The 24,010-nt window shown below is 47.8% G+C and overlaps 1 protein-coding gene across 1 annotated transcript in view; it reads right to left on the bottom strand.

The window, feature by feature from the left end:
- The window catches only part of ARHGEF4 (Rho guanine nucleotide exchange factor 4), a 218,378-nt gene that overhangs the window by 4,918 nt on the left and 189,450 nt on the right, over positions 1-24,010 (bottom strand). The window contains 5 exon segments of the mRNA XM_017834879.1: positions 817-946; positions 2,249-2,481; positions 3,087-3,266; positions 4,245-4,427; positions 7,718-7,897. Of these exon segments, the coding sequence (XP_017690368.1) occupies positions 817-946; positions 2,249-2,481; positions 3,087-3,266; positions 4,245-4,427; positions 7,718-7,897 (906 nt within the window).

Below are 24,010 nucleotides of genomic sequence, written 5' to 3'. Positions count from 1 at the left end.
GAAAATGGGGAGCAAGAAATAAGCCCGCAGTCTCACAGGAGAACCTCAGCTTGTGTGAGGGGCCTGAATTCCTGCTGATAAAAGTCTTCTGGGAATGAGAGGCAGCCTCTGTGCTGAAGGACAGTTCTCATCATGTCATGGAGACACTGTGCCCTTGGCACCCAGGGAATGAGAACTGAATCTGAGAAGAACAATAGCGTGTTAAATGAAAAAAATCCCCTTTTCCAGGGAGTCTGCTTAGGGAAGCTGCCTCATCCCACACAGAAAGGAAGCACATAAGCAGAGAGCTGAGAATTTAGCCTGGCATCCTTGGGCAGGGAGGCAGTGTGGTTTTATTGAGTGTAGGATTTAGAAAATTAGTATTTTGTTTCTTTTGTTTAGCAATTTTTAAAATGAGTCTACAGGAACCTTGGCTTCCTCTGTCACTATATCAGAGCTTACGTTTCTGCAACAATAACCTGGTTTATTAAGCATTAAGCGACAATTCTCATCTTGAGAGTTTGAAACCACTCAAGATAAAATGGGGGGCAAGAGAAAAATAATAGAATTTCACTAACCTACACGCTAATTTCATTCTGCAAGGAAAAAGCAAAAATCCCAGGGAACATGCCAAGGCAGCTGGTCTAGGTGGGTTATGTGCTGGACATGTTCAGTTGTACTAAAAGATCACCTCTGTTTTAATAAAAAAGCCACGAGGAAGGTTAGAGGACTGAGGTAGGGCTGGATAGTGAGATCTCACTGTAAGCAGAAGCTGTTGGAAGGGCAGAAGAGGATCAACATGGAACAGCTGATTCCCAGGGAAGGGAAGCCTCTCACCTCCCAGTCCTCTATGGAACTCTGCCACTGAGCAATTTTATCGATGTTCTCCAGCCGCCGCTTCCTCTCGTTGATGAGCCGGGCGACGTTCTTCATGGCGTTTAAGGCAGCCTCGACATCTTTAAAATCCCTGGGGATGGGCAGAGGTGTCAGACATGGCAAAATGGCACATGTGTGTTGTACCTGCCCTGCAAAGGAGAGCAGCCTTGCACGGCCTGGAGCTGGGGACTGAAGCAGTTCCACTTGCAGTCTGTCCCAGCTGTGCTGTGCTGGAAGTTGGAGGCACAGCTTGTCAGACCGTGCTGGTTTCGAGGCACAGATTATGGGCTTCTAACAAAAACAGGCCAGGTTTGGGAAAGGGAAGGGGTTAAGTAATCAAGTTTAGCCACAGAGGTGTAAATATGAGTTGTTGGAAGAATCTTCAGGGCTTTCCAAGCCTCATTTTCTTTCTGCAACATAATACAACATATTCATTATGCCGCTGTTTCCACCCAGAGGCTGATCTGTCATGCAGAGGTGAGGCAGTTCAGCATTAACTGGCTTCATTTCAAATAGAAGCCGATGGCTTATCTGGAAGGGTAGGACAGAAGCTGATCTTCCCTCCCCCACACCATCTGCTGCCACCAGCTACTTCTGCTGAGTTCAGAAGGGAAAGGAGCTGAGCTGCACAACTTGGCTCTAAGGCAACTTTCAAAACATCTGTGCACTGCATTAAGGAGTTTTCTGCTCCGAGGTCAGCTTCAGAAAACATGCTTAGAGATTTAACAAGACATGCTTAAAATCATTCTGGGAAATGCCAGGGCTGCAATTAGGAAGGTGAAATTAAGCCAAGCCACAATGGACCAATATCAACACTTTAATACAGATTTTTCATACTTTATTTCTGTAGCTGATTATTTCAGATGCTTGATTAAGTGACAATTATTTGATCAAAAGGCAGGGCCTTCACCCTGAAACTGAGCAATGGATTTGGAAGCTTTGGAGCTGGTGCTGACAGGGCACAGAGTGTGTGTGGCCTGACTGCTGCAGGCCACGACTTCCCACTGGTGAGATGTAGCTACGTGGACATTTTGGGGTATATTCAACCAATGCTTTTGGAGACAAAGTTTTCACCACCACCACCACCAGAAACATGTAACTCCAGAGTATCTATGTGCTGGTATCACAGACAAGTGAGCCAAATAAAACAGAAAAGTGCCATTATAAGGTGGACCTTGTAACTCCAGATCTGTAATAGACAGGAAAGCCCAGTGCTACTGTAATGGAAAAATACATATTTGACAAAAAAATACTTCTTTTCCTGGTTTCCACAAGGTAACCCCCAAGAACTGTGGTGTTGGCTGCTGTTGGTAAGTGCCCTCCATACAGGGCTCTGCACAAATCCATTTCCATGAGCCCAGCCTGGCTCCGTCCCTGCCCCTGGCTGACCCACCTGTGCTGGGGGTTGGTGTACTTGAGCAGCTCAGCCAGCTGCAGGGGGTACTTGCAGATCTTCTGCACGGGGGTCAGCAGGAACCCGTCCAGGGAGATGTCGATCATCTTCTGCAGCAGCCGGCAGGCCTCGAAGAAGTAAACGTACTTGTTGACCTTGGTGAGGCGGGACAGCTCCATGCAGGCGTTGGGGTGGTTGTTGCAGTACTCGGAGTAGATCTGAAACTCTGTTTGCTGCAAGGGAAACGGAGGGATTCACTGGCCATGTTCCTCAGGGGGATGGCCTGGCTCAGACCCCCATGTGTGTTCCCTGGGTAGGTCCTACTCCTGTGTCTCCGTTTAGGGATTTGCAGCCTCTCCAGACTCTGAAGCCCAGAGACCTGGAGCTGGGGATGGGCAGGTGTGTTACAGGTTACAGCACATGCAGCTTCTCTGAGAGACCAGGACGTTCCCATGTATCCTGGACTGCGCCCAGCTGAATGCTCTGAATGAGTGGATCAGCTGCTGCTGATCCGGCACTGGCCTGGAAATACCATCCTGTAAACTCAAGTCCAGCTCAAAATTTTGGAATCTTCCTACATTTTTGCCAAGGTCTGGCAGGGAGTGTAGTGTTCAGAAGATGGGGCACTTTGAAAACACTCTTTCCACAGCCACAAGAGTTACAGGATGTTTAGTTGCGAGCAGGGGGAGTGGTTGAACAGGGTGGAGGGGGGTGTGGCATTTAGTTTGGTTGGGCGGGTCTTTTTAAAGAAAGCTTTGGTTCTGTCGGATCAATTTCTAAATTCTCTGGCCTAATCCATGCTCAGCTACCCCTTTCCCATGAAGTAAAATTTACTTACATATTCCAAGAAGCATGAGCCAACCTCACTCAAATGTGGGTGGTCTTTGTTAAATTTCTTCTCTAGTGCTTTAACGAATTTCTTCTGGCACCTGTAGATGTCCTCAATATTCCCAAAGATTGTCTTCAGCTGTTCCTCTGTAAACATGTCAGCTCTCTTGCGGCACTGCTTAATGTAGCCCTGGGAGGAAACCAAACTGTCAACCTTCCTGGGCATGTGCTCTCTGACCTCTGGCCAGCAGAAAACCCTGGGGACTGCAGTCAGGTGTACAGCAGGTTCCTGCATAGGCTGTTATTTCCTCTAATGTCACCCCAAACGTGGTAGAAATAGAAACCAAGCCACAGACACATCACTGCCCTGAAGGATCCTGTCACCCACACTTGAAGGAGTCACAGAGCTGCTTTCCCTCCTGTTAAAAAGACCTTTATGTGGCTTCAGGCTATGGGGTGTTCTGAGCCCAGCACTGACCCACTGATAGATTCAGGCCAATTAAATCCAGCTGTGGCTCTGGTTTGGATGTTTATGTGGGAAGATGCCTGGCTGACTCAGGGAGGAGGAGTGCACGTAGGACATGGGGACACTGCAGAGGCTTGTTTGTATGTGGGTGCTGCTTTGCCCCAGCTACTCTCCTAGGAGCCACTGCACTTTTGTACCATTTCAGTAAAGAACTGTGTTCCTGCAGAACTCTCCCCAGTTACCCTGCCTAGGACCAGTGCATCTCTTTTAGGAGAGGTGTCCCAATACTCAGCATATTTGCAAGTGAAGGACCCATTTGGCTGAGCATCCCCCAGTTGTTTTGATCTGAGCACGACTTGCCTGAGGGCTGGAGTTGCTGATTATATTAGCTTAGAACACATATTAGAGAGGACAGCAATGCCTAGACATTTACTTTTCTCTGGCTTGGGAAATTCAATTAATGCCATTTAATCAGAGCACAAGTGAGTGCTCCAAATGCCTCTGCATTTGGGATATTGCTGTAATGAATTGTCTTCTGTTTTCTGAGTGTGTAATGCCAGCCAGCAGAGCAGGCTCTGAGGGGAATACAGTCTCATTTTCAGGAAAATTACCTGCTCAGGGTCCCTTTCTGGGCAAGAGTGGGACATACTCCATTATCCTTCAGACAAGTTCTTACATTCACTTCCCCCTTTATTCTGTTACCTCACAAATGTCCTTCAGGTGCTTGATGTAGTCTCTCTCTGTGCTTATGATCTCGTTGATGACGTTGGTCCTCATTTGGTCTTTGGTGGTCTGGCCCATCCCGAAGCGCCGGGAGTCGTCCTCTCTGCCCCCCTCCACCTTCAGAGGATAATCTTCCATGGGCTCATCCTGGTTCACCCGCAGCTGTGACAGACACACAAGATGGTCACAGTTTGTACTGCTAAACACAACTCTTCTAAGGAAGTTTGGGACAGTCAGACTGTTTGAATGGCAGACTGAGTCTGGACTGGGTGTGAAGAGGGTGTGAAGAGGGCTGCTACCTGTATATTGCTCCTAGATGTATTTTCCCCTTGGGGAAGCTATGGCCAGATAGTCAGTTTGGGGAGGGTACTTTGAATACACATGGCAGCTGCTCCCACTGTGTGATACGGGTGGTTTTAAGCAGGCATTTCTTGTGGACAGAAGTCTTCCAGGAAGACTACGTATAAAATCAGGACAAAAAGGGTTTATCAAGTGAAATTTCTCAGGTATATGAGAGGGCACTTAGGGAGGGGGAAACCAGTAAATGCTTGGGTTTTTATCTAGCTTTACTGTTGTCATACTACCAATAACAGATGGACTCTTGGTTTTTGCTTCCCCAAGATTATTTAAAGAGAGTTCGTTGTTAATCTAAAAGCAGGTACAGCTCCCAGCGGGCACATAACGCGGGAAGAACGGTACTACATTCCAGGGCTTTGTGGGGCTCGCGGTCCTTCCCGGTGCCCATCAGATGGCAGCACAGCACGAGCAGAGGAAACGCCAGCCTTGCAGCCACACCGTCCCACAGAGTCTGTTTAGTCAACAACTGCAAAGGACCCGAGCTAAAGCAGGCAAGTGTTGATGCATTTCCCTCAGGAGCTTTCTTTTTTGTAGCACTACTGTAGCTCTCCAAGTGCCCACGAGAATACTTTGACCGTGACTCAAATGATCAATCTCAGCACAGAGAAAAGTGAGATATGAAGTAGAAACACACATAACTATAGGAATTTTTAGTACAATGACACAGAACTGCTTTAAACCTTTAATGTAGCTTCTTCCAGGCACGATTACTTACCCCTTGATACCAATACATCTACATACAACAAGAGTGCATACTCTCTCCCTTGTCAACATAGGCCCAAATTACATGTACTCACTATTTGCAGCTGCTGAAGCCCTCAAGATGAGCAATCCTGGTTTGCCTTCACTGTGAGCAGAGCAACATTGGCAAGTCTTAAACTCAGACCTTGGCCTGAAACTTGTGTGGAGTAACTGAGAGACCTGCAGACTGACCCAGGCCCTCAGACAAGCCATCCCTCCCCGCAGGAGCTTCAGACCTCGTGGTAATTAGCAGGAAATCTCTGCTTGGATGCATGAATAAGTATTGTAATTACTCTGCTAAAAGAATTTGTTACTCTGCATCCCTAATGGCTGGTACTAGTCCGCTTTCCCTTAGGATATCATCGCTGGTTTTGCCAGCCAGGACAATTCAGCTTGTCAATAACATGAAAAAAAATAAGGCCTGTGTTTTGACTGAAAAGAAGGGGAAAAAAAAAGTGCTGTCCCCACTAGTGTTGAGAGTTTAGTCCTGGCAATTGCAAAAAAACTTCACTGTTTGTAGTAATTATCCAGCTGACAGCCTCTCCTGCAACCCATAATAAAGTATTTCAAAACTTTCATAGCACTATCTGCCCCACTTGTCCAAGGACACCAGATCACCTCCTGTCACCTCTTTTCATGCTTCACCTGGTTTTGGGTCATTTGTGATCTCAAGTGACCTGGATAAAGAGCTAAAGGGCTGAGAATCTCTGCCCTTAGGCACCTGATTGCCTTTGCTCTACTGAGGAGCTGCCCTGAGGTGGTGAAAGCAGTGAGGCACCCACACACACAGTCACAGCCTGGAGAAAGGAAAAAAGGCTTTCTCCTCACAGCAGGAAAGGGGGGCACAGCAGTTACCAGACTCCTGGTTTCCCCCCCATTTGCCCTGGGAGTTCAGATATGTTTCAGAAGCTCTGCTGGAAATGAACCCAGCCTCTGCAGAGTGCAGCTGGGACTGTCTGGGCTCCTCTGCACAGCTATTTCTGTGTGGGCTTTATAGCTGGCACCAAGGGAGAGCCTTAGCCCAAAAGCTCTGAATGTCTCCTATTGCCCTATATCAGTTGTCCTACATGACCTCCAAGACATTTTATGTGTTTCAGTGCCTGGAATACAGTGCTGTGTGATAGCCCAGCAGCCTGACAGGCTAAGGGAAGGTGCACGTGTGAGTCAGGTGGTCACATATGTGGCATTGCACTGGCCCCAGCACCAGATGGAGAAAGCTGAATTTGGTGCCATGCTCATCCATATTGTCTAAGTGGACACTGGAGTGAAGACCTCTGCCAGCTGCATCTGGGATTCCTTTAGGAGAGTGTTGCTCATTCCTGGCAGGGGATGCCACGTGCTTGGGCCAAAACTAAGCAATACACATACCCGTAAGCAGGAGCCCAGGCTGCCACCACCCTCCCCAGCTGGCACAGCTCAGCTTAGCTCTGGTCTGGAGTTCAACCACCCTTGCCATGATTTACTTATGCTGAGTGAGCTCACACTGGAGGCAGCTCAGCCAGGAGGGCACAATGTACCACAGCCACATGTAAAGGAACAGAATCACAGAATCATAGAATCAGCTGGGTTGGAAAAGACCTCTGAGATCATCGAGTCCAACCCTTGATCCAACCCTGCTGTGGTTCCCAGACCATGGCACTAATGCCACATCCAGTCTCATCTTAAAAACCTCCAGGGATGGTGAATCCACCACCTCCCTGGGCAGCCCATTCCAATGTCTCATTATTCTCTCTGTAAAAAATTTCTTCTTAATATCCAGCCTAAACCTCCCCTGGCACAGCTCAAGACCCAGCCCTCTTGTCTTGCTGATGGTTGCCTGGGAGAAGAGACCAACCCCCACTGGCTCCCCCCTCCTGGCAGGGAGTTGCAGAGAGTGAGGAGGTCTCCCCTGAGCCTCCTCTTCTCCAGGCTCAACAGCCCCAGCTCCCTCAGCCTCTCCTCACAGCACTTGTGCCCCAGTCACTTCCCCAGCCTCGTTGCTCTTGTCTGGACCTGCTCCATCCCCTCAATGTCCTTCCTGAACTGAGGGGACCAGAACTGGACACAGGACTCAAGGTGTGGCCTCACCAGCACTGAGTACAGGGGGACAATCACTTCCTTGGACCTGTTGGCCACACTGTTCCTGATACAGGCCACAATGCCATTGGCCTTCTTGGCCACCTGGGCACACGCTGGCTCACATTCAGCTTCCTGTCAATCCAAACTCTGAAGTAACAGAATAGTAACAGTAATGTTGAAGCAATTGTCTCTTGCAGCGAAAGTGCTCAAGGAGTCACCACAGAACATTAAACACGGAGAAAAAGAAAAAACACTTGATGCTAATGGAGAGGCACAAAGAAAGATGAAGCTCTTACCCGAACAAAGCTGGCTGGAAACCAGCCTTCGCTGTCCAGGATCCTCCCCCACCACCACTCCTTGTTGGTCGCATCCATCACTTCAATGACATCGCCGGCCTTGAATCCCAGCTCCTGGTCATCCATGGTGACATGGTCCCACAGGGCTTCTGCGTACACCACGCTGCCATCGCTGATGAGCTGGGGGAGAGCAAGTCACACTGTCAGTCCCTCCGGGAAAGCAACACCGGGTGCCCAGTGGCTGCAGCTTTGGCACCACCAGCCACGTGCTGGTATCTGTGTACTCCCCACGAGCAGCATGGAAAGGAGTTGGGGCTCGTCTGGCTGGTGCTTTGGCTGACCCTGCATTTGTTCAGAATCACTTGGACACAGGAAAAACATAATCATAAAAACACAAGTTTGATGCTCTGGAATTCATACTGGTGACTTTGCCTCAGCCAGCAAACAAGGCTCAGTGGTATCTTGTTTGTGGGGGATGCTCTGGTGCTGCCAGTACAGCCCTGCTTTTGAAAGCCTTGAAATCAAACCCTGAGCACCAATATTTAGAGACACACTTCAGAGGAGAAAGCATTCTGAGGCCTCAGAGCTACTCTGGGATGGATAGAGACTGAAGTCTTTATTTAAAGTGGTTAAACTTAGCAGTTAAGCTGGTTAGAATGAGTCTCCTGGAGAGTTTAAGCAATTATACTGAGGAACAAACAGTTATTTACTACATGCCCCACAAAGGCCCTACTCTAGGAAAAACAGGACCCCCAACAATTAACAAAAACAAACCAACACCAAAACCCCCAGGGCTAGAAGCTGAAAGAGGGCTCCTGAGCACAGTGTTGCTGTGCCTGATGCCGTTCTTGACCATTCACACCTCAGCTCTGGTGTAGCCAAGTTACAGGGGTGAATTTGTGGGCTGGTCCTGCAGCCACTACAGCAGGAGTGCCTGCCTGATGCCACCAGTGCATCAGGTCAGTCCCCTTTGGATTTCAACAACTACAGAGCACATGCACAGAATTCTTGGGGCCTGAGACTGTCTGAACACCAAGGATTTCCCCAGGAAGGCAGAGTCCTGCTAAAAAGGACTTGGCCGTTGTGGAGTGGCAGTGAAGCCCTGTTTTTCTCCAGGAAAATGGTGCAATGATGAATTACGGGAAGACAATGTAAAGACAGTCTATGAGGCTCAAGGGAGAAAGAGGAAAGCTGTACAAACCCCACTGTCCCTGGTATACCTCCCAGCACTGAGCAGTGTCACCACAGCACATAAAACACGGACTATCCCCACACCTTGGGCTGCTCAGTCACCCGTAGTTATCTGGGTTACTGGTTGTGCCTCTCCACAAAGGAGACAGACGCATGTTGTAAAAGAACGTCAGGATAATCGTGCGCTGAGTAAATCAGAAGAGAGTTAACGAGGCATTTGAAAGAAAATTCAAATGCAGTCTGCCTTTGGATAGCAAATGGCCCTTCACTGAACCAGAAACAGCTTAATGCAGTGTTTCCATTCTGACAAAAATAAAAGGATGATGGGGAAGGAGAGGGTGAGAGGTTCCCACTTATCTACACAGCCAGTGTGCAGCTAGAGCTAGGTGGGATGCAGTGGAATGATATTATATATATCTCCGTGGAGGCAGGGGATGGAGATCCACGGGGCAGCAAAGACACAAAGGGTTACTGATGTGTTAGAAACCACAGAAGTGCCTGAGAATGGTCATGTAAAAATTAGAGCTTCTCCCCATAAAAACATGGCAGGATGAACCCAACTGAAGTGCATCTACACCAATGCACAGGACGGGCAACAAACAGGAGGAGCTGGACAACCCTGTGTAGCAGGAAAACTAGGATACAGCTGCCATCACAGAAACATGATGGGATGACTCACAGCTGGAGTGCTGCGGTGGATGGCCTTCAGAAGGGACAGGCATGGAAGGAGAGGTGATTGGGGGGGCTCTGTATGTGAGGGAGTGCTTTGACTGTCAAGAGCTTGATGTTGGTGACAATAGGGTTGAGTATTCCCCCCCTCTCATGAGAGGCAGCAGAGGGGCAGGCACTGGTCTCTCCTCAGTGACAGAACCCAAGGGAACGGCCTGGAGTTGTCTCAGAGGAGGCTGAGGTTGGATATTAGGAAAATGTTCTTCCCCCAGAGAGTGGCTGGGCACTGACCAGGCTCCCCAGGGCAGTGGGCACAGCACCAAGGCTGCCAGAGCTCCAGGAGTGTTTGGACAGTGCTCTCAGCCACAGGGTGTGACTATTGGGGAGGGTCCTGTGCAGGGCCAGGAGTTGGACTCGATCCCTGTGGGTCCCTTCCAACTCAGCATATTCTGTGATTTTATGAATATATTTACCCATGATCTGGATGAAGGGATTGAGTGCACCCTCAGTAATTTAGAGGTTTTAGCTTTTTAACGTAAAGCTGTGATGACTAGAGGAGGGAAGAGAGTGGATGTAAAAGTGTGTATTTTCCCAAACTGGGCTATCAGAGTTCAGCCCAGAGCAGCAGCTAGGCTGTGGGTGACAGTGGGTGTTGGCTACTGCCAGAAAAGAGCTGTGCTGCTGTTTGAGCAATCCACCTGTGCACAACCCATCCATTTACTTTGGAGTCCAACTGCAGTGACCTGTGCCTGTGCAGACCCCGAGCTGAGCTCAGCTCCTCCCTGCTGCAGGAGGGGGAGAGCAGTGACAGGGTGAGGGGGTGGCTGGAGCCCAGCACTTGGCCACCCCTATGGAGAGGAGCTGATTAAATGAGCTGAGTGCTGGGCAGTCCCCTGCACTTAGGTGAGCCTTACCACCAGCTCAGGCTGCAGCTGCACCATGCCATGCTGAGTTACACATCCCTGGGGGTAAGGGATGGCTGTTGCTCAGGAAACAGGCTTCAGCCAATAGACCTTTGGGAAGAATGGCATTCAGGAGGCTTTTCAACGTATAAACTGTGACCAGCACATAGAGAACATGGCTCCTTCTGAGATAAAATACTCTTGCAGTGTGCTTAGATATGCCACTCTGGATCAGTGCTCTGAGTATGATGTGGTAGCTGGCACACATGCCACAGCCATGACCAGAGATTCAGTGGACTTCCTCTAGCATTCTGAAGATCACACAGCCAGAGCACTGATGATGTGAAGGCATTAATACCTCACAGTACCAAGCTGTCACATCTTGGTATCTTGATGATAAGATGAGAGACCATGCCTGACATAGCACTAACAGCATGTAGGGCTGATACACCCAGCTCACAAGGGGACAGAGCCACATGGTTCTACTCGGAGCCACTGAAAGCCATGGGGATAACTGGAGAACCCTCAGCTGGTATTTTAATCCATCCATTAATATTAATATCTGAAATTTTCTCTATTCAACAACAGCCATGCTGTGGATATGATTTCGAAAGTACAGAAAGTCACAAACTGCAGAATCACCAGCCTGGCCACACAGCCACAGGCAAGCAGGTGAGACATCATCAGATATTTCTTGTGCAAAGGAGTAAATAAAATACACCTGAAATATAGGCCAGGATCTGTTTAACTGACACCAAACACCATGTTTGTAGGGAGGAATGATCCATATGGAATAAAGCATGAAATAAAGAGCAAAAAAATATTCCATCTGTGCTTGGGATTGTCTCATTTCATTTAGTACGGCAGCACTTGACACACCTCCATGTGTTCAGGCTGACAGGCTCTGCCCGGTCCCCTCCCTGCCCTGCTCCTGTCTGTGCCTGTCCACCAGGATGGGCAGGGCAGCCCTGGGTGCTGAGCAGTGCTCAGTCACCTCTGTGGGCAGGGCTCATGTTTCTGTCAGCCCCCAGTGCAGGCTGTACCTTATACTATTATTTTCCATTGTACCCAGTCCAATTCCTAGGCTGATACAGAAATACCAAACACCTCCAGGCAAACAGCCCCTTTCCCAGAGCAGGCACTAATTTCCATGGCACAGGAGCACCTACAGTGCCACAGCAGGTGCAGCAAGCAGAGCTGCTCCCAGCTGGGCACTGCAGCTTCCTGTCCCAGGGGCTGCTGCTACTGAGGGAAAAGGGTCAGGACTCTCCCTATCCCAGGAAGGATAAAACAACAACAGATAAAAGATTTTCTGCAAAATGTGTCAGAGTGTGGCACAATCAACCAGCCATACTGCAAGAGCTGCTTAGCTTCCAGAGGAGCACGTATTCCAGGGAATGCTCACCATTGCCAAGCAGGGCAGCTCCTTGGCTCCACTCACCACAGGTTTTGATCTTTGCAATTAAAGCAAGGTTTGAAAAGCAACTATTCATTTCCATATGAAACAACATTCATGTGCTGGCTTTGTAAGATCGAGGACAACTCAGTACATGCTCTTGAAGAGCCCCAAACCAGTGTCTAGAAGAGAAACATTAGGAGACGGAAAACGCAAACCAGCCACCCCACAGCTGCTTTAGCTCCCGCAGCTGGCAGAGGGGAAAACAAACAGAAATCGGCTTTTTTCTTTGTTTGACAACATTTAAGTTTGTAGACAACAGCGTTTGCAACCCAAAGGCAGTACTAACACCAATGCTTTCAAAACCGATGCCAGCTCTGCTACTGCTCTGGAATTCTGTGCATTCCCAGCTGCTTTCCCCACTGCCTGTGCAGCTCCAGCATCCCACTCCCTCACAGAGCAGGCACGTGCTGAGGGCAGGTGCTGGTGAAGGTGCTGGGCCAGGTTCCTCCACGTGCCACAGACAGATGGAGGGGGAGGACTGAATTATCTCTCCTCCGAGCAATGTCTGCAGAGAGGTTGCCAAGGAGCAGACACAGCCAGGGCTGCTGCACGTAGCTGCCCCAAATTAAGTGCATTACATGTGGGCAAACAGACCTGGCATGTCAAGGCCCACACCTGTGGGCTTGTTTGCATTCCAGCTACTCAGTCCAAGGTGTCTGTCTCAGGCTGGACACCTTGACTTAATTACCTTGTATGTCCTGGTCTTGTTCTGACAGGAGCTCCAGGCAATATTAACAGAGATAAAAGATCTCAACAACTTACAGAAGGAGGGATGAAGATGCCTTTAGGAAATATTTATCTTTGAGCTACTGGTTTCTATTTGAATAAAATTTGAATAGCTTTCTCTTGACAATGCCAAGTACACTGGATCATACAGAGATAAAAAATAAACCCAGGAGCATCAAAAGAACTGGGAAAAGGGAAGTTCAAGAATTTCAATAAAATGGCATTTATTTTTCAGCTCTGTGACCCTAAAACAGACACATTCCATGAAGAGCACCTGAACCCAAGCCCTTCCTGGTGAGCTAAAATGGTTGCCATGAAGCCTGTGTTCCTTGCCTGACCACCCTAGAACTTGTGTGTTACAGACTGAAGCTGAACTGGGTCAGCACATCAAACATTTAAGCCCTGCAGCAGTTCTGACCCCAGAGGCAAAGCCCTCCCTCCCAGCTCCAGCTCCTTCACCAGTCACTCTGCTTCCAGAGCTTCTCCTCTGCCTCTCTCATGCAAAGTAGAGGAGTTATGCACTTGCCCCAAAGTAGTGCTTCATTCACACAAATACTTATTTTCTCTGAAAGTGGGCAGAAGCCAGCTGGCCTCTGCCTTGAACTGAACCCACAGGATAGTTTTCAAATTGTCCTGACAGCTTGCTCTTGCTTCCTCTCAAAACTTTCAGCTTCCTTGTCTAATGATGGACAACAGAGATTAAATTTATCTTGTAGAGCTTCTGTCATCTGAGCAGCAGGCACTGAGTCTGAACAAGTTATCTTGGTTGTCTTTTTGGAGCATCTCCCCTCTGTGGGGAGAGACAGGCACCCCAGGGAGGGTTCATCTTCAGCATCTATCTTAGCATGATGAGATAACCAAGCCCCTGGGGTTCCTCTCCCCTCACTGCCAGGCAGGAATTTGGGCTAGCTGTGCTAGACTAGACTTGCTGCCTGGCTCCAGGGTGCCAGAACCACTGACATGACTCTGCAGCCACTGCAAACACTTCATTGCGCCTCGCTGCTCCTCTGCCTACATGTTTCAGGGTAACACAAGCCCTCCCTGCCAATGTGACAGCAGGCACGTGTCCCCACGTGGGCAGAGGGTCACATCCATGGCTTCAGAGGCACAGACCCACACACTGTGCCCCCACTCAAGCCGTGCCCTCGGCATTTGTTGCCCTTTTGCCTACAGTGTCAGCTGCCTATTTTTCAGCACAGATTTTTGAGACTGATTAAAAATAGTGGAGGACTCTCAGGCATTTACCAACACTGCAGATCTCCATTCAAAATATTTTAATTTGACAGTGATTCTCCTTAGCAAATCTGAGATGCCAGTCAATGAAGATCTTAATCCAGCTAAGTGTGCTCCACTGATACTCCACAGGGCTGCTTTTTTAATCAGTGCCTGTAGTTAAACTCCTCATGTGACATCTAGTACAGCTGCCTCCATTTACCAAACATTCAAAATTTGTCATCACATTTATTTGGTAAGAACTATTTTCCACAAAACCATTCTGACTGACATTAATTACATTATTCCCTTTTATTTATATCATCTGAGCCCTTATTCCCCCCTCAGAAGTGGCTTAAACAGATGGGAAGAGGAGGAGGGTCCCCCGCAGGAGAAGGAGAAGCTTTGAAAGCTGCCTTTATGGAGTGCTCCAGGAGGAGGGAAGCAGCCCTGGTGGAAGGTGGAGGAGGCAGAGCTGTGCCTCGTGTTATCCGGACCCGCGGGAGCACAGCCCGAGGGAGCCTTGCCAGGGGCACATCCCACTAAATGGGATTCTTCAAACTCCAGAGTGGCATAAGAAGTTCTCAGTTCCTCACCTAAGATGTGGGGACTGATTATTATAATGCAAAACAAATCAACTCAAATTGCTTTCGACCATTTTACTTTTGCTGAAATAGCCAGGAAAGTTCTTACCAAAGGGTGGGGATAGTTACCTGTGGCTGAGGACACCTAAGTCCTCTAGATCCTGTCAGTGCCCTCAGTACTCCAACCATCACTCTCCCATGACCTGTATAACAAGAGAACCTGGTAACTTGGGGAACTAACATCCTTAAGTTTTGGCATAAGGAAACAACAGGAGCAAAGCCCTTCTCAAAGCTCTCAGTACTCTGTGACAGGTTGTCTTTGTATCACATTTTATAGTTGCAGTTGCTGGCAGCACGAGCAGTAAGTAAATTGTGAAGTAGCTTCCACTTTAACCTGTCATAACAAGTTTCCAGAGGTCACTTGTTTAAACTTCCATAAGACATTTATTTTCTGGTATAAGTGAAATACATTTGCTCTCTTTCTAAACAAGCAGATACAGTGCTGAATGGCAGGGTGACAAAATGGCAAATGAAAGTCTCTGTGACAAGCAATAACTACCACAAGTGACTGACTAAATGAGCTGCTCCTCAGGAATGTCTCTGTAGAGCCATTTAAGAAAACAGGGTCAGAAAGTCCAAATGTCAGGAATGACTCAGAAAGGCAGAGGAGAACTAGGCAAGGCACAAAGAGCATCACAAATCAAATGTGGGAAGAGTTTCTAGGCTAGTACAAGCTGAACAGACCTTGAAGCTGCAACAGAGACAGGTGGATGGAAGATGGCCATGAGCTGAAGGCTTACAAAGAGGTTATTCCTAAGGCAACACTCCTGGGAGCCCAGGGAAATCACTGGGCAAGAAGTTTGGTACAAAAGCACTACCTTTTCCCTGTGGTGCATAATTAAGCTGTGCCACAGGGAGCCCCACAGCCAAACACAGAGATGATTTAAAAAGAGATTAAGCAAATGTACGTCCTTCAGGGCCATTTAAACACATCCTATCTGGATACAGCCCATCAAGGACCTTAAACACACGTGAGAAGGCACACAAGGGAAAGAGCCAGGCCACATTTGCCTCTATTCCCTGAGCAGTTACCCAAGTCATAGGTAAAAGTGTTTCTGCTGGCCTGCAGACCTGGCCTTAGGACATTAGTGCAGTAAAAAACACAAAAAGAAAGAAATGTTGACTAATATGAAAATGTTAACAGATACATTCAGTGAGGTACAGCAACATCCTCGTTCAGGTGGAAACTGTTATGACATGGTGCATTTGGCAGGAAGAAATAGTTTTTTAAAGCCATTAAGCAAATGCAAGCCAAAACCTCAAACACCGTGAGCTTGAGCAGCTTGTGGATCTCGGTAGTTTGCAGCGTATGTGAAGGTTTTTATGTGAAAGGGAGGATGAAAGTTTACCCAGGGAAACCTGGCTGTTCAGACACTGCCTGGGAGAAAAAGTTCCGGAACACAGGTCACAGGAGTGGGTATGTGCTACATCCTCACTCAAAACATTCAGAAAGACCTTTACAACCAAGAGCTCGAAGGACCTCAAAACCTCCTTAAAGCCAGAGAACTTAAGTCATTCCAAAGCTCTAAATCAGCTTAAACAGCTTAAACTCATCGAAGGCCCTACAGTGTTTTAAGCATTTTAAACCCATCTAAAGCCTTAAAGTGGCTTAAGGAGCTTGAAATACTCCAAGGTTTAAAACTGGTTTAAGAATCTCTAACTTTTGGCTAACCCCCTCCTCATACCTCCCCCAGCTGTGGCACTCCAGGGTTAAGGCAGCATCCAAGTGCCACAGTCCCATTCACCCCAAACAGCCCAGATGCAGCTGTAACAGCATCTGGAAATTATCCACATACTCTTCTCCTACTTTCTTTGGTTTCAAAGACTGGAAAGGAGCCTGGGATTGAATTCTCACGTTTGAACAAGACTCTGACCTAGGGCTCTCATATCTACAAAGTTTGTAGCTTCTGGTTCCAGCTTGGCTATGGATAAAAACCATGTCAGACTCCTTGATTCCCCTCTTCACCTCACCAAGAGCTCTGAAGTCCACAGTCACTGCAGAGGATGAAGCAAACCTGGTTAACACATTTTTGCATTTTCTGATGCCCTGATTTTAAACATAAAACTTGGGAATAGAAATAGCCCAGGATGTTTCTGTGTGGCTGTTCTCACATTTGAGTGATTGCTGTTGCATCTTTTTTACACTACCACTTCTCAGACTCCCAAATAGAAACTATATTCTTCAGAAAAATTTATTTAATGCTACATTAACACATTTCTATGTCATTTATGCTTTCCCCACTCTTCTCTTGCTGCTGCTGCAACATCACCCCTCCTCTCCACACTCCCACCAGCACATCCCCTTGGGACATTTCCCATCCCTTTCCCTCTCTGCAGGATAGTTCCCAATTCCACGGCCTCTCCCATGACTTAATTTTGCAATATTTCCTTTCTACCTCCTTTTTTGCTTTCTCTTTCACCATTATTTCTTTGGACAAATGAGAATTATACTTTACAGATCCCTCAGGACAACGCATCCAAACCAGCTCAGCTGCAACTCATATGACACAGGGATTTATTGAGGATAAATGCTGCATCCTTACTTCTTGCAGAAGGAAAGGAAAAGGAACCATGCAGGTCCCAGAGCTCTCTGCCCACTGACGGACTGTTGCTATGCCCTTCCCCCAAGATACAGCAAGTTACAGCTTGAAGGCAAATTAATTTAAATTTGTTTTACAAATAAGGTTAAAGAAAACATTTTAAAGCAGATACAAACTGCATTGCCAGCAAACCTCTCTGAATCATCAAAAGGTCAGCATCTCTTTGGGCTCACAGTGGGCAGGAAGCCAGAAACATAGAGCATGGCTTTCCTTTTCATGTGTGTGCATGATTTAATTTTAATGGAACATACTGAAATTATTTTTATTGCTCCTATCTCCTGTGAAAACATCTCCCTTGGATTAAACTGCCCAAGTCTGTACATCACTGGTAGGTGCTGGCAGACGTGCTGGGCCAACAGAGATTGTTTATCATTTCCATGGCGTGGCTCAGAGATGGTCTCTCTGCCTCAAAAGACCCACGCACAGTTTAGTATCCATTTCTTTTCCTCACCTCCTCCTGAAAGAGAAACCCCGCAGGGTTTTTTGGTGACCCAAAACTTATGATTTCCATCCCCTTTGCCCCTTTCTGGTGATCTTCTTCCCAATGCTCACACAGTGGGTTGGATCCTTTCTTCAGTGAACTAAGAATTGCTGTCTTTGAAAATGGGGCAGAGGAAAATCTGAATAACAGATAAAGAAAAGAAAAAAAAACCCCTTGATAATGTCTAACTGTCAGGCAAAGGAAGCTTCCTAAGCCTTTGTTTTTGGTTAGCATCTGTAAATATAAAAATGAGTCATTTCTTTTGTAGTCCCTACAGAAGGTTCTTCAAGCTATGTACACTTATGAAAAAAAAAACCACAAACCTTTTCCTATTGCAAGTGTCCTGTGCTAGGTAAAGAATATTGGCTGAGGAAGCAGCAGGTTCCTGGGATCTTCTGAGACCCTGTACTATCATGCTTTTAAATATATCGACTTTATTAATTTGTCTCACATCCACAACATCTGGATGAAGAGACTTAATGGCCCAAACAAAGCTAAGGCCTCCAATCAGAACCACATTCCTGTTTCCAAGACCACCTTGTAAACAAGCCCTCTAACTGTGGAAGACCAAAGCACCTGCTGCTCTTCCTGCAGGATGTGGCTTCTCTAGCCCAAGGAGGACAAGATCACACATCTCCTCTTCTGCACAGGCTCTCCTTTCAGTTGCCCTGACTCCCTGCACAACCCTCCCATACTGGCCACGGGCTTTTCAGCAGACAAAGCACTGAGGCTGCTCAGTGCAGAGCATGTTCTGGTAGGTCAGGCAGTAACGAGATATTGCCATTCCCAGCACTCCTCTCTTGGCACCCAGTGCAAATCTTCTCACCACGTAATTAGATAATGATTACTATAACAAGTCTTGACTCCTGGGCACTACAGGTGAGAACTGGGATGCTAAAAATACTAAGTCATGACTCCTTAGGAGCCTGTCTTTTCTTAATCTCCTGCTGGAACTATTTCATTTGGTGAGGTGAGGAAAGCTGAGTTCGGCTGCTGCTGAGAGATCCTGGTATGCCTGTTTGGATTCCCACGTGATGCCCATACACAGTGTTTGTATTTCCATACAAAGTTTGCCACAACTCTGCAGATACTCAACATGCCAAGACTGGACAAGATCACAGTTCAAAACAACCACAAGCAGTCAAACCCTGCTCTACTGTGCTGTTCAGAGCCACATTACCAGGAAGGCTATAGACACTGGGGCTATAAATAACACTGAGGTCCTGCCCCTGCACAGTGGTCACTACAAATCAGCACAGCTTAGCAGAAGATAACATGCTAATTCCATTCCTGTGTTGATATCCCTAATGGATGCAATGCTGAACAGGCACAAGATTCTAAAGTGTCAGTGCCATGAGGGTTTGCTCCATGCCCTGTGTCGCCTTGGCTTTGTCCAGCAGACTGCTCTGGATAGGAATTGCTGTGGGTAGGATGGAGAGGGCTGAAGGCAGCTGCTGTTCCCCCAGGTGCTGGAGGCTCTACTTGCTCTGCCACCAAGGGACAGCAGAGATTCAGGTGCCCAGTGTGAAGCTGGTGCTCTTTGGAGGGGAAAGCGTGCTGGAAGTGGCTGCGCTAGGGTCCCTCTCCCTGGAAGGAGAAGGGGAAGACATGGGGACCTTGGTGCTGCAGTGAGATGTGTGGGACCACAGCCCGACACCAGGCCCCTGTTCCAGAGGGGTCAGATCTGCTGGGCAGCTGCAAGGGAGAGCAAACTCCTCAGTTTCCCTCTCTGAGGTCCTTCACACCTGACTGACTCCTCTGCTGAAAGGTTGATCAACATCCTTTTGGTACTTGGGGAGACATATTTCTTGTAGCACCTCCAGCACAGCTGAGCTATCACACTTATCAACTACAAATGCAGAAAGCCTGCATGCACATGATAGGACAGAGAAAGCCACTGTGGTGTGAGGCAGGTCCACCCCACCTCTTTGAGTCCTATTTCTCCACTGCCAAAAGCAGACACGGAGTGGGTGCTCTATATGTGACAACCACACTCATGCCTGGAGTAATACCAGCCAAAGAACAAATATAAAGACTCATATAAGACATAATTTTATTCCACAGTTTCCAGCACATTCTGTAGTTAACAAGGCCAGTGACACAGCATCAATAACAAGTATTCCCCCCTTGAGATCTTTCTTTAACCTGCGTAATGGGACTTCTTTTGTTGCTTTTTTTTTCCTTTAAATAAAAACACTGGAAGCATTAATTAAAAGTAATTGTTGATGGTATCATCCTAAGTGCTTACTGTGTTTCTTATCTGGCCAGCTCATGCCTTGGATTCCAAGAATAAATCACAAAGACAGTAGATACCACATATCACCACAGAAATGAGTTTAGCCTGGGAGAACAAATTAAGCAAAGATAAAATCTAAAGCCCAGATCTCCCTTCGGAAATGATGTCTTGGTCTCACTCCTGTTCACAGATGCTCTTTGCACTCAAAGCAAAGCACAGCAGAGCAAAGCTCTTGCCTTTTAAAGCTTCTGGTGAACTTGCCCCACCCAAGGGCAACACAGACTCCCCACGGGGGGTCAGGGCAGCAGCCCCTGCCCCGTCCCTGCACGGTCCCTCCCCACCCCGCTGGGGCACAGCAGCACTGCAGGGGCAGGGGGAGGGGGGGAGGCACAGCCCACCCAGCACCCAGGGAGGAGGAGCAGGACTTGTCCCGTGGCCACACAAGGGCCCGGCTGCCATGACCTGCTCTGCAGCAGGAGCAGAGCACAGCAGGCACCAGGCACCACAACTGCTTTGCAGGGAGGCAGGGACTGTGCTGCTCCCCCCCGGGGCTGTGTCCCCAAGTGCTATGGCAGAGTCTGATGTTCAGATGATTGCAGGGAAGGCAATCACAGCCCCCCTGCAGAGCACCCAGCTCGTGTCAAACAAGTGCACTGAGAGCAAACTGAAAAACACAACAGAAATGTCAGAGGCCTCTCCTTCCCCACCATCCCTCTATCACCATCTACAGCTCCTGCACATGGTTCAGGGATCCTTCATCAGCTCTTTTTTTCCTGGGCTTTATCGGCCATCACAGCTTCTTCAGCCAAGATGAGAGGCAGACTTGAGTGAGTCACAACTAATATCAGACTGATTAACACTTACATGTCAACTGCAGCTTCCAGCTGAATGTGTACAGCAGTAGGGGAAGCTCAGGATGGGAACAAACACTGGGTTCCCCATGACAAAACTCGACACAGATACTTCAGGAATAGTCATGTATCAAGAACCCAGACAGGTGTTAGAAAGAGAAAATTAAAATTCACCCAACATTAAATATCAAGAGGAAAAGTATTACCAGGCTCTTAGCAACCAGCATTAACACCTGTGGCAGGCAAAGGGTACTCTCTAATCTTGCTATTTTTCTGATCAGAGTTCTTAAATGCAAGAACAATCCTACTGCTTTTGCTCCCAGCTGTTCTGGTATGAACAATGTGATGAAATTTCCCCAAGCAGGGAAGGGGGAGGCAATTTCACCAGAGGTCCATTATTTTTTCCTATAACATACTTTTCTTCCTCATTGTCCTAGACTCCCCGCAGGCCTTGAAGAAAACAGTTCTTTGTTTTAGTTCTCTAGCAGCAGGCAGCTGGGAAAGGCTCCAGCCCTTTCCATCAACAACTACAACACTTCTCAGAGAGGAGAGCTGCCCTGCAGGAAGCAGTGTGGCAGCTCTGCACCTCAGAAGCATCAAACTCACATCATTCCTGAGACTTCCATTTTCTTCCCAGTATCAGCAGTGAGCATTTTGGGGCTCTGGATCAGCTGTTACAGGACACTCCTCCCTCTGCCATTACACGCACTGGCTGCTGCTGCACAAGCTTTGATGTGTCACAGCAGCAAAGGCAAACAGCTCTGGCTCCCACAGACACAGCCTCTGCAGTTGGGCAGAGCAGAGGGAGTTTTTTTGGAACAAGGACACTGTAACAGTTGTTGTGTAGGTGTGGTAAAAGTGGACCAGAGACAGAAGGGGAGGAGGAGGTTGCAGTGTTGTGGGAGCTGTGCCTGCCCTGGGGTACAGACATCACCAGGTTTGGTATTCAATCCCTTCCAAACCAGCAGAGCCCTTCAGCGACCAGCAGGAACAGGGTGCCCCCGAACTGAGCAGGCAGCAAGGGGTGAACGACTTCATCACCACGACCAGCTCCAGCTAATCAATTTTGCGGGACACTAAATAAAAAGAAGTTTCTGGAAAACTTCCCTGAAGTACCTTCTTATGCGGAGTGTAAAAGAGAGGTACAGTCTCCAGTTCAGTGACAAAAGCCACCCAAGGAGCATTTCAGTGACATGGCACTGAGCTAAACAAGAACATGAGTCACTTTGTGATCCAGGATCAGTCTGGGCTGGCAGACATTTGTGCTTAGCTTACCAGCTGCCCCACATGGCTCCTACATGTTGAGCCAAACACTGGGATTATGAATGGAGCCAATCTACCAGATGCTCTTCAGAGCTACGTGTGTGTGTGTGTGCAGCCCTGTGAGTAACTGCAGTTCTCATCTAACATCAGATTTTTTTGCACTATTTCAAGATACGGAACAGGCGAGACAGCAACAACTGAGAATTCAAACACAGTGCAGGGGTTGCCACGATGCTGAGGCCTCTTACTGCTCCTACTAGACAGGGGGCAAGAGCTTCTGAACCTCAAGCACTTTCAGAGCCTGCTCAAAGCTTATGCAAGATGTGCCCTCACAAGCAGCAGCCAAAAGCTTTCTGTCACTGACACCTACAACCCCAAAGCCATACTTTGGTCCCTCATCTGTAACTTGAAGACTGAGGTATACATTCACATCATTCACTTGTCCTTCAAATAAACAATCTTTTTTCTGCCTTATGCCATTAAGTTCTGATTCCAGCTGTAACTAAGACCACAGGTAAAGTTTAGAGGTGAGAGAAATCAGATTCGTTTGAAAGCCAGTGTTATGTGCTGCAGCTTTGGTTTTGGTTTTTGTTTAATGGTAACTTCAGAAAACCACATAGACTGGATGATTCCAGTGGCTGTTTATCACAATGGCTAGATAATAGTTTGAGATTTTTAGTAATTCAAAACTGTTCATGTAGGTAAGAGATTCTCAGAGAACTGCAGGGAGCTGGGGCCTACAGCTGCCCCACACCCAGCACTGCAGGAGAGTCTCCTCTCTTAGGGAAAAGGATGTTCTGTAGCTCAGGTGTAACAGAAAAGAGATCAGCAAGTACAAATTCTGTTTCTTTGTGTGCAAAAGTGATGTGGTTTTGTACAACACTAATGTATTACACAATCACATAAATAACTGGTACAGAGTACATCACTCATGATGACAGAGACAACATCACCATCTAGCCTTTCTCATCACCAGACCAGACTCCAGGAGCCATAAATATTCTGGTCTGAAAGGACTGCAGTAGCTTCAACCATTAGTGCCAGCAAATGCACTGCCCTCGTGAAAGCTGTACTTTAATTGCAGATTACCTAACACACAAAATGAAGGATCCTGCTGAATTTTAAAAGCTTGGATATTTTGCAGTCTCCAGCACAAATGCAAGCAGCATCATTAAGAACAGTGCACCGTGGCTTCCTTTCCAGTCTGTCTTCCTCTGGGAATTGGTCTCCTTCAGTGCCATCAAGTAGAGGGTTGCTCCATTGAGGTGCCAATGCCAAGTCTGGAAGTGCTGTGCTGGACAGGGCTGCTGGTAACACATCATGGAGGTGAACAGGCCCAGAGGGGACATGCTGCTTTGCTGCCCTTCCCTCCTCACAGTCTACAAGAGTGGTCCTTGAGTCGCTCCCCCGCTGGGCACGGCTGCCACTGGCCTGTGAGAAACGAGTGGCCTGCAAGCAGTGTCCTGTGCTGTGGCTCTGCCAGCCATCTTGATACACAGAGCTGATAAGCACTGAGGTATAATAAAGGAAATGGGATTAAAGCCAACAAAACACTCCTTCCACACTGCTGCAGTGTTTATTCAGCCAGAATTCCTGATGAACTCTATTAATCAATCTCTTTGGCTAATTGGGCATTACTCAGGCCACTGCACAGCATAATGTTCACAGTGACAGAGCAACAGAGGCATTACGGGCTTCAGCTTTTTACAGCAGGTGTTTACATGTAGCAGGTCCTTGTGTAAGGGCTCCTTATAGGATGACAGTCCGTCTGCAAACAAAGCAGCAGCACTTTGGGCTTCTCCAGGGCTGGGAAGTGCTACGTACAGGCACAGTATCATCATCATCATAAGGAATCAAGGCTGATTAGTGTCACGGGTACAATTAAGCAGGTTGGCTGTGTTACCTCTTTCCCTTTCTCTTGTTTAACTGTGATCCAAACCGCAAGGCACAAGTGATGACAGGAGGAGAGTGAGGGGAGCAGGGTGGGGAAGGGGGTGATGATTAAAAAACAAGGAAGGAATACTCTGAGACACACAGTTACCGTAACAGCAGACAAGCA

The sequence above is a fragment of the Lepidothrix coronata genome, unplaced genomic scaffold (genome assembly GCF_001604755.1).
Source record: "Lepidothrix coronata isolate B3197 unplaced genomic scaffold, Lepidothrix_coronata-1.0 Scaffold243, whole genome shotgun sequence".
Classification (NCBI taxonomy): domain Eukaryota; kingdom Metazoa; phylum Chordata; class Aves; order Passeriformes; family Pipridae; genus Lepidothrix; species Lepidothrix coronata.
The sequence above is the reverse complement of the archived record's forward strand: the minus strand, read 5'-3'. Positions and strand labels throughout refer to the sequence as shown.